Here is a 17,218-nt window from a genome sequence, read left to right on the forward strand (position 1 = left end):
AGTTGAAAATACGCCTATGAGGGAAGATAGAAACTGAAGTTCGCAATGATTGTTCCGCCCTTCTCACATGATGTTATAAATATACATAGCATTCTCAGCCAACACGAAGTCAAATATGATGTAGAATAGGGTGCTAAAGTGGAGGCCATATGCGAAAATACTTCCATTTAACCACGGGTAAAGTGTACGCATATCGCCTCCACTTTAACATCCTATTCCTATGCGATCGTTTGATATCATAACTTATTTTGCTTTCAGAATGTTATCAATAACTCTTTAATATCAAAATTTGTTATTGAAACATTTCCCAAATTCACTGTTATTAAGTTATTATTGACACTAACAAAACATGTTATTGAATTGATTTTCCAGAAACAAATTTTTGTTATGTGACTTGTTATTTTGCCGCTTATGACAGACAAGCTTATAACTCAATATGTTATGTCAATAACATAAAAATCACTAATTCCATTATGCAGTTATTTTACCAAAATAACTCATTTTGTTATGCTGTTGTTATTCTCTTCTGCTCGGGTGTAACGCCTCCGAAACCCACTGACAGTTCTCCAACATTTCCTAAAAAAATCCGAAACCCCCCTCAAACCCCTTTTGGACCTCCTGTAAGGCCCCTGAGACCTTCCGAAACTTCTGAAGACGTAAGTGCATACACAGATCGAGAAAAGAGTGTAAAATTCTGTGACATACATATGATGCACATAATTGGAGCGTGGAATATCACAGAAGTTCACATGACATGTCATGTAAAACTCATAAAATGCCATGTACACTTTCATTATATGTCATGTAGTTTAGCATGACTCTGAGTGTTTCATGACATGTAACACAAATTTACATGATATATCATGTAAACCATCAACTTAGTGTTGTTTACATAATTAAAATGAAGTTTACATGAGGTGTAAATCTCATTACTTTTATCCGTGTAGATTTATCTATAAGTTTGTGTATTGTAATGAATTTGAAAAGATGAGTATGTTTTACGCCTGTTGGAGGAAGAAGCTCGAAAGGAGTTCACCTCCACTGGGCTTTTTCCCTGCTCCTAAAAAAATAAAATAAATAAAAACAAAAAAAAACTCCGAAACCCACTGACACTTCCTGAAATGCATCCGAACCCCCATTAAAATTCCACTGGGAGTTACATGCTGGTTCGTTGTCTAGTGTCGTGCTTCCTAGCTCACTGGAAGCACGTGTCCGTGTTTTTTTTAAATGGATTAGACAACGAAAGTGAAAATTCAATAAATGATCTCACCATTTTTCAGAAACTTAAACAAGTCAGAAATCTGTTGTCTGTTGGTAGTTTCAAGGGTAGTTTTTGAATTTATGTGATTTTGGACAGTATTTGTGTGATATTAACCGGAAAATTTAAATTTCTCCTTACTGTAAATCTTGAATAACTCTAAAACGGATAGAAAATGCCATACTGTCTTCGGCAAAGTTTTTATTCATAAATTGGTTTATCTTTCTTATGGAACTTGTTTTAAATTAGCATTAGTATGGGATCCTTTAGAATTTAAAAAATATTAGAAAATTCGGTATCCAAAAATTATTCGCGAGACATGTCTTTATTTATTTTAGAAAGTAAGTGTTCCAATTATGGCTATATTACCAATTATTCGCCATAGTTGATTTTCACCCTTTAACGATGTAAATCAACAAGACAAATTTTGTGAACAACAGATCACGTTCACAGAAGACGGTTTCACTCAATAAAACTCCACATTTTGCTCAAATTATGGTAAAAAAAAAATCATTTCCATTAAAACTTCGGCTTCCTTGCACCCTTTTTTGCCATAGTGTATCAGTTATGGTCAATCCCTGAGAGAGAGGAGACAGCTCACTGACAGCGCAGATGTTTACACTTCTTCTTCTTATTTCTTTTTACAATTTTGTGTGCCACACAATGGTTTGAAAATTTATTATTGGTCAAAACTGTTTTGCATATTGAGTTTGCTGCAGCAGAGCATGGAAAATAAATGGTTTCGTTGCGCTGGTAGAGGAAAAGTGACCATCATCATTTTATCTTTTTTATTTAATTTCAACAAACGGGGCGAGTTTATAATAAAACATTGTGGATATTTAGCCACTCGACAACATCAATGTGTGATTTTCAGCTCGGTTCGCGGTGACAGTTCATGACAGATCCTTCTTGACATTAAGTAGCACGCAATCGAAGCCAGCTGTCTCCTCTCTCTCAGGTTAATCCCATAAGGAATGCATGCAAATAGTGCGAAAAGGAACCGAAGTTAAAAAAAATGTAAGCATAACTGGTACAGGGTTCCTATCATTGGCACACGCTGTAATAAATACTAAAAGTAGTTTTGGCGCCATTTCTATAAAGTATGGAAACTAAGCTTTCTTTTAACATATACATGACATTCGTTGGTTTTCTCGTTATTTTTGTACAAATAGTTTTCCATGGGTAGTGCCATAATTGGTACATCCACCCTAGTTTAGATTTATATCAATGTGCAACAATATTTGAAATGTGTGTGTTTTACCAATTTTGGTAAGGTAAAAAAAGTTGGTCTGATATTTACTACGAAATATGGCTATTTTTTAAAAAACTCGCCGGGACGACCTCTACACGTAATTTCTGAAAGCTTCTGTCATACAAAAGTTTGTTTCTAATACCCTTAGCTATCAAGATGAGCCCCCAAGCTTTTGAACTATGTGCTGTTTTGAGACACCCTACTGTACAGTCAAGATAAGCCTTATCTATTTTTTTTTTCCTTCTAAACCATAGGGGTATAATCTGCCCAACAGACCCCCGAACAGGAGTGTCCGGGTAGTGTGGACTTAAGGATGTCTTCTACAACAAAGGCAACCCGGGTAGAAGAAAAGAGCTCAGTAATATCACACTTTGATATAAGAGAACAGATCTATAAATAATATCTAAAATTTTTTCCTGGAACATCAACATCAGATCATATTTAGATCAGAGTTTCCCATTAGGCACTGCATTGTTTTGATTTTGTATGGGATTTTGACGTTTCTTGGAACTGTTGTTTACAAATTTTTTGTAAGAGTGAGGGAGAAGGAGAGGATTTCATGCAGTACCCTATTGCTCATGTGTACATAAATGTGATAGCGAGTCTCCCACCAAATTGTGTCCCAGCTCTTCAAAATCGCAGTTTGCTGCGCTGCTAGGAGGCTCACGAAAATCCTGTGGGTGCGAGCTAGGCACATAGCTCCGCGGGTGCTCGTGTCATGCGCTGCGTGAGCTGTTGGTATCTAAGGTGAGAAACACCTTTTTGATAACGAAGAACCACAGCAACTTTTTTCAACACAAGTGTCTGGTTGGTCTATGTGATACGACTAGGGACTCTCAATGCAAAGCTTAAGGTTTCAATTCTCGATTGTTTAGGAAGTTTTTGTCGTGAAATTTTATAATTTATTCAGCGCATGAAACGAAGCTCATGAGACACATCTTGAGAAAAATAAAGCGCACAACTTTCAGTCTCAAAATGTACTGTGCTCCTGGGAGCTTGCTTGCAATTCTTCATTACACCAACAAAGCTAGTCATGAAAATGTTTGACACTTCTCAGGTCATTTTGACAGACCACAGACAGGTACGAAAAAGACGGATCGTATATTCTACTTGACCGATCTTGTTGCCGTCCTTTGCGTGATCATGTTACATCTGTCAAAATGACCTGAGAATTGTAAGTCATTTTGAGGTTAGGTCCGTTAATGTAATGAAGAATGTGGCTCCCGTACATGTACACTCCCGTTCAAAAGTTTGGGGTCACCCCCTCAAAAACATGTAATTTTTTTTAGGCCCATATCTCCGCAAATTTGCGTCCGATTTCAAAACCCTAGGTTTTATTCAAAAGATAATAAGTCAAAGAAACTTTGAACATGATTTAAAAGAAACTGTTTCAAAAAATTTTGTATGTAAACTTAACCCAAAGTTGCCAAATTTTCTAAAAAATGAATATAAACTTACGGCAGTGTCGCTGGAAATTGGGTCGACCAAATTTTAAGATGAGAACGGTAATATGACCCATTTTCTATTAGCTTTCAACTGCTTTTTACAGAACTTAGCTAAAAAAATCTAGAAAAAAAGTTATTAAGTAAATTAATCCTTGATGTCATCGACCAAAAGTTTGGGGTCACCTCTCAAAATGCTGTATCGGCCAAAAGTTTGGGGTCACTATCGTAAAACATGGAAAAGTGATTTGTTGATATCTTTGTCATCTTGTAACAAAATTAAGAACCCCTGTACATAGCAGCTTTCTACACGAAAGCTTATTGCTAATTTACAAGCGCGAAGTGCCATCTCTCTATGAAACGGAGAACTGTAAAAGCTTCGATATCGAGGGTGTGTTGTGAGTACCGTTGCGATCTCATCACGTGCACAACAGATCACTAAAAATATTTAAAAAAGATAGGCTGGAACTCAAAAACAAACCAGTGGAAAACGGACTAGAAAATAAATTTCAATAAGCCCAACCCACATATATGATCGACTGAGACAGCCTCAACTTTAGGTAGATTTTGTATGAAAAGATGGGAATTTCAATAGCGTCCGGTGTTCAAGGACACTGTTTGAAGGCAGAACATTGTAGGCATGGGTTTTCAGTATTTAATCGAGTGGAGATCGTGGACAAGTTCACATCGTGATACTAGGTCTTCTTAAATCGAAGCTACACCAAGTGCTACTAAGTTGTATAGTGAGACAGATAGTCAGTGAGTTGGACAACTAAGAACAATTGAAAAGTGAAGTTAAGGCTTAATAGTAGGACGGGTTATTAGCTGTCTTAGAAAGCTAGGACGTGCTGGCTAAAACCTGCTTATTTGGTGAGCATGGCTTGAATTTATTCTTAAAATGTGGTGAATAGCTAGAATTATTATTTGTTTAGGCCCAAATACTCGAAACAGAGATTAGCAGTCCTTGAAAGGCAGGACGCGTGCGCTACAACCGTAGTTTCCGGTAAGATTTGCTTTCTTGCTAATATGTGGTCAAATCAGTGAATTTCTTCGTTAAATTGCACGTTGAACAGGTAGAACATCCCACCGTTCAACGTGGGTGCACGTCTGGGGCCGGAAAGTTCTTCGGATCCGGTGTGAAATCCGACTAGACGATTCAGCGGGACTACCCTATTCGCTTTTCCGCCCGGTAAGCCACCCCTCACCCACCTTGGGAAATCTTGAGTGGAAGCGTTTGGGAGCATAGCGCGCGCCCGAATCATAAGCGACTACCACGCCTCTGGTGGTCAACATAGGAAACGGAGTTATCCCACAGCATTCCGCAGCTCGTTTCGTCGTGCAGGTTGCATACCTGCCAGCGCCACGTGTTCCACAGCTCCACTCGCCAGTTGTGACTGCCCGCATCGTCAACCAGGGGTTCACACTGCTTTTGCCATCGCGGCACAGATACGGCGACGGCCGTCTAGAAATCGTCGCCCGTACGTGAGGACACGTGCCACGCTCGTTCAGTCGGATGTATGGTGCCCGCTGATCGATGCCCGACTGCAGATCGAGATCCACCACCATCTGCCAGCTTTGCCGCCACGCTATCATCGTTATTGGCCGCGGCGTTCTCGATCACAACGCCATCTGCAACGTTCTCACCACCTCTTCATGCTGCTCAGCATCAACGTGCTACACCACCCCGGTTGCTGCTTCCGGTTCTCTACGCCAAAAAGGATACCAGGTCAGATCTAAACTGTTTTTTTTTTTCTAAACCCAATGAGCTCGAAGAACTCGATGTAGAAAGTGACGTCACATAGGGAAATCGATATGCTAGAATATAGAATAATGTTAAAAAGTACGTTTTAAAGGTTTAGTTGAACGAGATGGACTTTTAACGCCTTCACTCTGGGTGTTTGGGATCTTTTTGCTGATTTTTTGCTACGATATTGAGTTTTCTATTTTTTCATCCATATTAGTTTCAATAGTTTCACAAATATTTTTGTTGGTCTGTTGGTTACGCTGAGGTGGACGACTGTTTGAGCCCTATTGACCCGCCCAAACGAGTGTCTCAAGCCGGGCCTCCATAAAAAAGCAACTGCAGTCTCTCCAAAGGAGAGTGGCGCTAAAACTGCAGCTGTTACGTGCAAAAAGCTTTCGTTACATTTGGCGCCCAACGTGGGGCCCGAAAATAGAGTTCAATTTTTAGTTTATTACAGCTTAATTTAGTTTGACAATACAGTTCCTTGGTTTTGAATCATTTTCGCCTAATACAAAAACATTGTTTTCGCCATAGACTAATTCAAAAATAATCTCGGTGGAATAACATCCAGCAATCAAGATTCTCTGCATTTTTATTAGTTCTCAAGGATATTAGTAGGATAAGATTAGTTTTGAGTTTAACAGGATTAGTTTAAATTTAGGTTTGGGTTGAGTTATTATTTTTTTCTTTTGTTTCTTTCATTTTTTTTACCTTTTTACTATACATAAGATGGAATACTATAGGATTAACGCAAATGAGCTTGAAGAGGATGAATTGAATTATGAGTTGTCGCTTCGGGGTCACCCGACGGATGGGCAGCTCAATACCCGTCAACGAACTTTACGAAATTTGCTCAGGGAAAATGAACAATATTTTGTAAATGTGATGCAAGTATGTTCTCAAACGATATCCAATGATTTTGCTCTAATCCCTCACCGGCTTCGTGAGATCGAACAAAAGCTTCGGAACGGACCCGCTCCTGAATGTTTATCCCGTTTGGTACACTACCATAAACGAGTTAGACGCTATGTGTCTGTTTCCGTAATGGAGCACGAGAATAAAATCGAGTTACTGGAATTGATCAGTAATTTGGCCAATCGCTACTATCGCGTCGATTTGAATTTCTTAGCCGGATATGTGCCGGTGAATCGTTTAACCGGAACGTCCAATAGTGCCTACCAATCTTGGACGGATGCCGCTGTTGGTAATCAGTCAACCCATACTCAGGGCCATCTCGCTAACGAAACACAAATTAACGAAACCACAGTACCCGAGGAGGGTTCTCAACCGGTTGACATGAATAACTTAGTAAACCCTTTTGCGAGATCGGAGCCGGTAGTTTCGGTAATTCCTGACAAGAACCCTGATCTGATTGATTTTGACCCTCGTGTAGAGTTGGCAATGCCGACCAACCCAGGCGCTGTCGCCTCAGGGCCTGTTGTACGATCCCCCGAAATTTTTGATCAACCGCGTTCAAGCGCCGTTGATCCAGAAAGTCGCATCTGGAGACCATCTGCCCCACCAAAGCCCAATTCAGGTTTATGGAATGATGCTAATGCAGCTCAACCTAGCTTTGCTGATAACCCAGCGAATGACGTTCAGACAGCTAGATCGGCTCCCGATCAGCAAGTCAATTCGAGTAACTATGTTCACATCAGTCAAATTGAAAATTATGTCCAAACGTGTGTGAGTCGAGTGCTTTCTCAACTACAACAACCACAGGGAAGGATGCTAGGGCAAAACGATGCCGTAATGGGTAACTTGGCCCAACAGTTGACCAACGTTAATCTACAAAATCACAGTACAGCCTATGGTTCGGCTGAACGTTCTGCACTCATTTTGAATCAACCTGCACCTCCTTTGCAGTTGAATTCAAATGGAATGTCTTGTCCACCTGCCTACCGGGTAAGAGGTGACAGAATTATTGAAAGATCTGTTGGTCCGGATGCTAGGGTTTCAACTCCACGGTTGCAACCTGAAGTGCCTTTGGATTCTCAATTCAGTCCTGTCGTTGCTTCAAATTACCCGCCTAGACAGGAGAGACCGGCTGGGATAAATCCTATGAATATGAACTGTGCTCAACCTCACGTGTCAGGATCTGGAGGCGTCTTTAGAACGCCCAGACACGACGCAGGTCCACAATCCAGTTTTGGATCTGGACTGCCGATCAGGCGATTGCCTCATCAGCAATGTAATATTATTGAAAAATGGCCCAAGTTCACAGGGGAGTCAAACTCGGTGCCTGTCATTGATTTTTTGAAGCAAATTGAAATGTTGTGTCGATCCTACGGAATCGAGAAAGAAGATTTACGCATACATGCTCATTTGCTGTTTCGCGATGATGCCTATGTATGGTACACTACTTATGAGGAACGGTTCAATACATGGGACACGTTGGTTTTCTACCTGAAAATGCGGTATGATAACCCCAATCGAGATCGGCTGTTGCGCGAGGAAATGAGGAATCGCAAACAGCGTCCAAATGAAAGATTCAGTGCTTTCCTTACGGAGATGGAAACATTGGCCAAAAGAATGATGAAGCCTATGACCGAGAGCGAGAAATACGACATCATCATTGAGAATATGAAAGTGTCGTATAAGCGACGTTTGGCCCTTGAACCCATACATTCTCTTGAACATTTGGCACAATTGTGCTATAAGTTCGATGCACTTGAGTCGACTTTATACAGTCCCAAAGGTCCGGTTAGACCCGGGACGGTGAACCAACTAGGTGTCGAGGAAGAGGAAGTTGTATTGTTGGAAGAAGAACCCGAATTTGAAGAGGTGCTTGCGTTGAGAGCTAAGACAAACCGACCGGTTCCAGGCCAGAAAACTAACTTAAACCGTACAATGGCCGAAAAGCCTCGTGAAGGACTTGAAAGTATCCCGTCGTCTGTTTTGTGTTGGAATTGCCGTCGCACTGGTCATCTGTGGCGTGACTGCGACAAGCGAAAAACTATTTTTTGCCACGTTTGTGGACAAGCAGACACTACCGCGTTCCGCTGTCCTAACCAACACAATCTTCCAATTAAGGAAGACATTGAGTCAAAAAACGAATAGAGGAAAGGAGTTCTGGGAACCAAACTCCTAACTCCATGTCAGATTCGGTTCCGATTTTCGACTATTTCAACAGAACCTTTCATATAAACACATCCTTTAACCGGTGTCCTCACTTGAAAGTAAAGATCATACACGAAGAAGTGGAAGGACTAGCAGATACAGGAGCTAGTATTTCTGTGATAAGCTCAGTACCCCTGATTGAACGTTTAGGCCTAAAAATCAACCCAATCAATCTGAAGGTATCGACGGCAGACGGCACAGCGTACCAATGCCTAGGGTATGTTAACGTACCTTATACTTTTCAATCCACTACTTACGTGATTCCTACGGTAGTAGTACCTGAAGTATCGAAAGACCTAATATTAGGGATGGATTTCCTGGGAAAGTTCGGATTCCAGTTATTGATTCCCGGTGGAATCAACCCCAAAGTAGACTCACTTAATGTGAATTCGCCTGAAGTGAATTCTAATGATTTTAGCCTAAACATTATCGAAGGTTACTTCGAGCTGACCGACATGGAAGTTTGTCTTGAGATATCTCCAGCATTATCGATTAAGGACTCACCAGTTCCTCAACCAGAAGTTGACGAGAGCTTGGAAATGCCTACCATTGAAATACCCGATCGAATTATTGAGCACCCAGATGACATAATCACTGAACATGAATTGACTGAACTTCAACGGGTTGAGTTGTTTAAAGCCATCACCCATCTGCCTGCAACAAAGGAAGGTTTGCTTGGTCGTACCGATCTGATAGAGCATTCCATTGAGCTGTTGCCTGGTGCGAAACCACAAAAGTTTCCCTCATACCGCTGGTCTCCCGTGGTCGAAAGGGTTATAGACGCCGAGGTAGAAAGAATGATCCGACTTGGCGTCGTAGAAGAATGCGCTGGCCCCGTTGACTTTCTCAATCCATTGCTTCCTATCAAGAAGTCAAATGGAAAGTGGCGAATCTGTCTAGACTCGAGGAGGTTGAACCAATGCACAAAAAGGGACGATTTTCCGTTCCCGAACATGGTGGGAATATTACAAAGAATTCAGCAATCTCGCTATTTTTCGGTGATTGACTTATCCGAGTCATATTACCAAGTTGGGCTTGATTTCTCGTCGAAAGATAAGACTGCGTTTCGCACTAATAAGGGACTCTTCAGATTTACGGTAATGCCCTTTGGGCTTACAAACGCTCCTGCGACGATGGCTCGCTTGATGGCCAAAGTTATAGGCTATGACCTCGAACCATGGGTTTACGTTTATCTCGACGATATTATTATCACGTCGATATCGTTCGAGCACCATCTGCAGCTCATTCAAGAGGTTGCTAAGAGACTACAACAGGCAGGGCTAACAATCAACTTGTTAAAATCAAAATTTTGCCAGAGAAGGATTCGGTACTTGGGTTATGTCCTTTCGGAAGAGGGTTTGTCAGTCGACGCTAGTAAAATCCAACCGGTTCTGGATTACCCGATTCCCAAAACTATCAAAGATATCCGGCGGTTATTGGGGCTCGCCGGGTTTTATCAAAAATTTATTCGGAACTATTCCGAGATTACCACTCCTATCACGAATTTATTAAAGAAAAATCGGAAAGTATTTACCTGGACCGAAGAAGCCAATGAGGCGCTGAACAAACTTAAGTCAGCTTTGGTCACTGCTCCCGTCTTAGGGAATCCAAACTTCAGCCTTCCTTTCATTATCGAAACAGACAGTTCTGATTTAGCCATCGGGGCTGTCTTGGTGCAAATGCAAAATGGAGTCCGTAAATGCATTGCGTACTTTTCGAAGAAACTGTCTAGTACCCAACGAAAGTACAGTGCAACAGAAAGGGAATGTCTAGCTGTATTACTCAGCATTGAAAACTTCCGGCATTTCGTGGAGGGTAGTCAATTTATTGTCCAGACAGATGCGATGAGCCTCACGTTTCTGAGGACAATGTCCATCGAGTCCAAATCTCCCAGGATTGCTCGGTGGGCGTTGAAACTCTCCAAATATGACCTGATCCTCCAATATAAAAAGGGCTGCGACAATATCCCGGCCGATGCGCTCTCCCGAAGCGTCCTTACGGTTGACTGTACCTTCTCAGATGCATTCACCGCCCAGTTGAAACGCCAAATTGAGGAAAATCCTGGGGCGTACAAGGACTTCCGTGTGTGTGATGGAAAGGTGTTCAAATACATCACCAATTCGTCCTTGTTTGATGACGTCAATTCGCGATGGAAGTATGTCGTTCCAGTTGCTGAAAGAAAAGAAATTGTACGATCAATCCACCAAGAAGCACACCTGGGGTTTCTTAAAACATTAGCGAAGGTAAGAGAAAAGTTTTATTGGCCTCGCATGTCTACAGATGTCAAAAGATTCTGTTATTCCTGTGACATATGCAAGGAATCCAAGACCCCAAACCAAAATGTTACCCCCGAATGCGGGAAGCCAAAGCTTTGTTCTCGTCCATGGGAACTTATATCCATGGATTTCCTTGGACCATATCCAAGATCCAAACACGGTAATGTGTGGCTGCTTGTCGTTACAGATTTCTTCACGAAGTTTGTAATGGTGCAATGCATGAAATCTGCGACTGCTCCAGGAGTGTGTGCATTTACCGAAGGAAACATATTTACACTATTCGGAGCTCCGTCCATTTGCATTACTGATAATGCTAAAGTGTTCCACTCTGACCAATTCAAAAGGCTTCTGGACCGCTATGGGGTGACACATTGGAATTTATCGGTATATCATCCCAGCCCGAACCCGACTGAACGGGTGAATCGAGTGATTGTGACGGCTATCCGTTGTGCACTCAATAAAGAAAGTGATCATAAACACTGGGATGAATCCGTGCATCAAATTGCTCGGGCTATTCGAACCGCCGTACATGACAGTACCGGGTATACGCCCTATTTTCTTAACTTTGGGCGAAACATGGTGAGCTCGGGTAGGGAATATGAGCACCTCCGAAATCTTGGGGATCCTAATCAAGAAATGGGTTTCCCACTTCAGGATGATCAGAAAAAGCTCTTTGAACTCGTCAGGGAAAATCTCTTGAAAGCCTACCAACGGTACGCCACACCGTACAATCTCCGAGCGAATAGAAAACATACGTTCAGAGCTGGTGAAATAGTATTCAAGAAGAATGTAAATCTTTCTGACAAAAGCAAACATTTCGTAGGAAAATTTGGTCAAAAATTCACTAAAGTTCGGGTACGAGAGGTCATTGGAACCAATACTTACGTATTGGAAGACCTGAATGGCACTCGCATTTCGGGAACGTACCACGGGTCGTTCTTGAAACGTTCATTAAACACAGCTATGACGGCACATCGGTCGTGTTGTGCAAAAACAACTAGGTTCGCCTAAAAACAAAATACTCACTTTGAGGTGTTACGGCAGCCACGGCGTTCGAGATGTCATTTTTGTTTCCTCACGTCGTTGGTTTATTTGGGTAGCTTCCTAATCACCGCTATGCAGCCCTGCGAGGGAACTATAGGGCCTCGGCCAGATGAAAATCCCAAGTAAATCAAAAATCCTCGGGTGAAACTTTGCACCTGCATGTCCTCCCAACTCGTCAGTGCGTTGGTATTCCATCAATTTAGTCCTAGAAGTAAATAGAACGATAAAAATGGGTACTCTCGTCAATGTAAACATTCATTCGTTTCGTAGAATAACATCACTTCCCGTTCACTATCATTTACAAAACATTATTCAATCATTAGATTCCACTGTAATTTACTTACCTTTATTGAAATTTCCGCGATTTGGTAGCTGCAATAATTAAAATTTTCTAATTTTCCGTCGATTTTGTTTCTTCATGGCTAGTTTTTCCACACAAGTTTTTTTTTTCTCTAGTTTGACAGTTCTTTATAATCACAAGCGAGGGAGCACCCGTTGCGGTTTTAATTACGTAGCGTGAAGCGTTCGGAAACAAACGCTTGGATAAAGTTCGCTACGTTATATGTTACGGAAAGAGGGCGTGAAAGAGAGTATAAATCAGTTATGTTTGCGAATGAATAAGTATTAAGTTCTTAAGAAATTTGTTTTTCCAATCGTTATTGGAGTTAATTGGTATCGGAATATCGTTTTCCAGATTTCTCTGGAGTTAATAGGAAGCATATGAAGATATATTTTCTCAGACATTTCTGAGGTTTTTGGGGATAGATATATTGGTTAGTAACTGAAAGATGCGAGAAATTAGAAATTGAATTCAGGAAAGGATTAAGAAGGAACATGATAAGGTAGCGAACTGTTTGCTGGATTGTTTTTTTTTGTGAGTAAAGCTTAAATTAGATCGTAAAAATTAAGTCGGTTTTACTGAATGCTTAAGATAAAAAAAATGATAAATAATTGATTTTTTTTTTATTTAATTGTTAATAATAAATAAACTGACCTTTTATAAAAATTTTGAAATTTCAAAATTTCAAAATTTTTATTTTTTCGGTATCGGCGAGAATGTAACAAAATTAAGAACCCCTGTACATAGCAGCTTTCTACACGAAAGCTTATTGCTAATTTACAAGCGCGAAGTGCCATCTCTCTATGAAACGGAGAACTGTAAAAGCTTCGATATCGAGGGTGTGTTGTGAGTACCGTTGCGATCTCATCACGTGCACAACAGATCACTAAAAATATTTAAAAAAGATAGGCTGGAACTCAAAAACAAACCAGTGGAAAACGGACTAGAAAATAAATTTCAATAAGCCCAACCCACATATATGATCGACTGAGACAGCCTCAACTTTAGGTAGATTTTGTATGAAAAGATGGGAATTTCAATAGCGTCCGGTGTTCAAGGACACTGTTTGAAGGCAGAACATTGTAGGCATGGGTTTTCAGTATTTAATCGAGTGGAGATCGTGGACAAGTTCACATCGTGATACTAGGTCTTCTTAAATCGAAGCTACACCAAGTGCTACTAAGTTGTATAGTGAGACAGATAGTCAGTGAGTTGGACAACTAAGAACAATTGAAAAGTGAAGTTAAGGCTTAATAGTAGGACGGGTTATTAGCTGTCTTAGAAAGCTAGGACGTGCTGGCTAAAACCTGCTTATTTGGTGAGCATGGCTTGAATTTATTCTTAAAATGTGGTGAATAGCTAGAATTATTATTTGTTTAGGCCCAAATACTCGAAACAGAGATTAGCAGTCCTTGAAAGGCAGGACGCGTGCGCTACAACCGTAGTTTCCGGTAAGATTTGCTTTCTTGCTAATATGTGGTCAAATCAGTGAATTTCTTCGTTAAATTGCACGTTGAACAGGTAGAACATCCCACCGTTCAACGTGGGTGCACGTCTGGGGCCGGAAAGTTCTTCGGATCCGGTGTGAAATCCGACTAGACGATTCAGCGGGACTACCCTATTCGCTTTTCCGCCCGGTAAGCCACCCCTCACCCACCTTGGGAAATCTTGAGTGGAAGCGTTTGGGAGCATAGCGCGCGCCCGAATCATAAGCGACTACCACGCCTCTGGTGGTCAACATAGGAAACGGAGTTATCCCACAGCATTCCGCAGCTCGTTTCGTCGTGCAGGTTGCATACCTGCCAGCGCCACGTGTTCCACAGCTCCACTCGCCAGTTGTGACTGCCCGCATCGTCAACCAGGGGTTCACACTGCTTTTGCCATCGCGGCACAGATACGGCGACGGCCGTCTAGAAATCGTCGCCCGTACGTGAGGACACGTGCCACGCTCGTTCAGTCGGATGTATGGTGCCCGCTGATCGATGCCCGACTGCAGATCGAGATCCACCACCATCTGCCAGCTTTGCCGCCACGCTATCATCGTTATTGGCCGCGGCGTTCTCGATCACAACGCCATCTGCAACGTTCTCACCACCTCTTCATGCTGCTCAGCATCAACGTGCTACACCACCCCGGTTGCTGCTTCCGGTTCTCTACGCCAAAAAGGATACCAGGTCAGATCTAAACTGTTTTTTTTTTTCTAAACCCAATGAGCTCGAAGAACTCGATGTAGAAAGTGACGTCACATAGGGAAATCGATATGCTAGAATATAGAATAATGTTAAAAAGTACGTTTTAAAGGTTTAGTTGAACGAGATGGACTTTTAACGCCTTCACTCTGGGTGTTTGGGATCTTTTTGCTGATTTTTTGCTACGATATTGAGTTTTCTATTTTTTCATCCATATTAGTTTCAATAGTTTCACAAATATTTTTGTTGGTCTGTTGGTTACGCTGAGGTGGACGACTGTTTGAGCCCTATTGACCCGCCCAAACGAGTGTCTCAAGCCGGGCCTCCATAAAAAAGCAACTGCAGTCTCTCCAAAGGAGAGTGGCGCTAAAACTGCAGCTGTTACGTGCAAAAAGCTTTCGTTACAATCTTTCATTCAATTTTAATTCTTCTTGGCTTATTTGAAACACAATGAATGATACTTACTGCATAGACATTGAACCACACATATTTGTTGAAATTCACATACTAAAACTAAACGTAAAGTTGCCTCATTTTTTGAAGCGTGGTAAAATGTGCTAACTTTACATAACATTTTTGTATACAAAAATCGTTAAATACGTTAAGTTGAAGACATCAAACGTAAATTTAGTTAATTATCTTTGAAATGAGCCAAAAATCATTAAAATTGAACTATAGATGACGAAGATATCACCAAATCACTTTTCCATGTTTTACGAAAGTGACCCCAAACTTTTGGTCGATGACATCAAGGATTAATTTACTTAATAACTTTTTTTCTAGATTTTTTAGCTTAGTTCTGTAAAAAAGCAGTTGAAAGCTAATAGAAAATGGGTCATATTACTGCTCTCATCTTAAAATTTGGTCGACCCAACTTCCAGCGACACTGTCGTAAGTTTATATTCATTTTTTAGAAAATTTGGCAACTTTGGGTTAAGTTAGCATACAAAATGTTTTGAAAAAGTTTATTTTAAATCATGTTCAAAGTTTCTTTGACTTATTATCTTTTGAATGAAACCTAGGGTTTTGAAATCGGACGCAAATTTGCGGAGATATGGGCCTGAAAAAATGACATGTTTTTGAGGGGGTGACCCCAAACTTTTGAACGGGAGTGTACGTGTACATTAGTGTGGGACAAATCTCAAATCCTCGCTCCAGTCGACTTTTCTGATTCCACTTAGGTCCCATATGAACTGTACAAAATTTCAGCGCAATTGGTGAAACTATAATTTAGCGCAAGCGGTTCAAAGTTTTCATAGGATTTACTATGGGAAAACTTACACTTTCAGATAAAAATCCCAGAAGTCCTCCCTTGTGTCCTTAATTCAAATCGATCAACGTTTCTTGTAGGGAAATCATTTATGAAACTTTCCTTCGAAGACCGCAAAACAATCAGATGCATGTGGAAAAAGTTATTGATTTATTACTGATTAATGATCCAACGAACGGCTTTTTGTTTTGTTTTATTAGCAGCACTGTAGCTGCTGCCTTGGCTGCTGCTGTTTCGGGGGGTGGTGATGCCTCCCGCCACCCCATGCAACAACGGCAGCAGCAGTGCTGCTGATAAGACAAAACAAATAGCCGTTCGCTGGATCACTAATCGGTAATAAATCAATAACTTTTTCCACAAGTATCCAATCGTTTTGCGGTCTTCGAAGGAAAGTTTCATAAATGTTTTTTCTACAAGAAACATTGATCGATTTGAATTAAGGAGATAAAGGGCGACCTCTGGGATTTTTTGTTTGAAAGTGTAACTTTTCCCATAGTAAATCCTATGCAAACTTTGAACCGCTTGCGCTAAATTATAGTTTCACCGATTGCGCTGAAATTTTGTACAGTTCATATGGGACCTAAGTGGAATCAGAAAAGTCGACTGGAGCGAGATTTTATTTTTTCCATATAAGCGTGTCCCATACTAGTGTACATCAACACTGATTTAGATCTTGTAAGATTGATTGATTTGTCTTTATAAAAGAGACTTTCAGCTCTTGTAAGATCTAACCAACAGCAACGACCTTGATGGACCATGAAATATCTGATTTTATCCAGATGTTCCAGGAATATTTTTTAGGTATTATTTTCAGAACTTAGATGTTATTTTGGTTCGACTGTGATTGCAGATCAGAGATAGTTTCGGCTTTGCAGTCTTGTTTTAGTGGAACAAACTATTTAATTTTGTCCGACGTTTCGACACCGGGTTCGGCGTCTTCTTCAGGGAAACTCTAGTATTGATGTTTTAGTTAGTGTGATTGTACAATTTTTGATCTTATGATACTTACAAATGGATGTTGTCACAGACAAACAGACGTATCACTTGGAACAAATTGCGATAAAAATCATCGTCACGAAAACATAATCGCCCAATGCTATCCAGGCTGTGTTACGCAAACTACTCAGTAGGTGGCAGTAATGAGCAAACGTCAAACAGAAGCAAAAACGACGCGAGCGCCGTAACCGAGCGATTTGCGAACTACAAAATATTTGAACTAACCGTTACAAAGGGTAACGATGAGAAGTGGGTAGAGTGAGACGTCTGTTTGTCTGTGATGTTGT

The 17,218-nt window shown here is 40.9% G+C and overlaps 1 protein-coding gene across 1 annotated transcript; it reads left to right on the forward strand.

Moving 5' to 3' along the window:
• The first annotated feature begins 4,130 nt into the window (after positions 1 to 4,130).
• LOC134285137 (uncharacterized) lies at positions 4,131 to 13,386 on the forward strand. Its single transcript, XM_062845293.1, has 2 exons — positions 4,131 to 4,822; positions 4,885 to 13,386. Exon 2 carries the CDS (start codon positions 6,426 to 6,428, stop codon positions 8,754 to 8,756), a length of 2,331 nt encoding a protein of 776 aa, XP_062701277.1. The 5' UTR covers positions 4,131 to 4,822; positions 4,885 to 6,425; the 3' UTR covers positions 8,757 to 13,386.
• Positions 13,387 to 17,218: the final 3,832 nt, after the last annotated feature.

The sequence above is a fragment of the Aedes albopictus genome, chromosome 1 (assembly GCF_035046485.1).
Source record: "Aedes albopictus strain Foshan chromosome 1, AalbF5, whole genome shotgun sequence".
NCBI lineage: Eukaryota > Metazoa > Arthropoda > Insecta > Diptera > Culicidae > Aedes > Aedes albopictus.

What these genes read in the sequence shown, in the direction of transcription:
- LOC134285137 (XM_062845293.1), top strand. Translation starts at nt 6,426, where the DNA reads ATGGAATACTATAGGATTAACGCAAATGAGCTTGAAGAGGATGAATTG.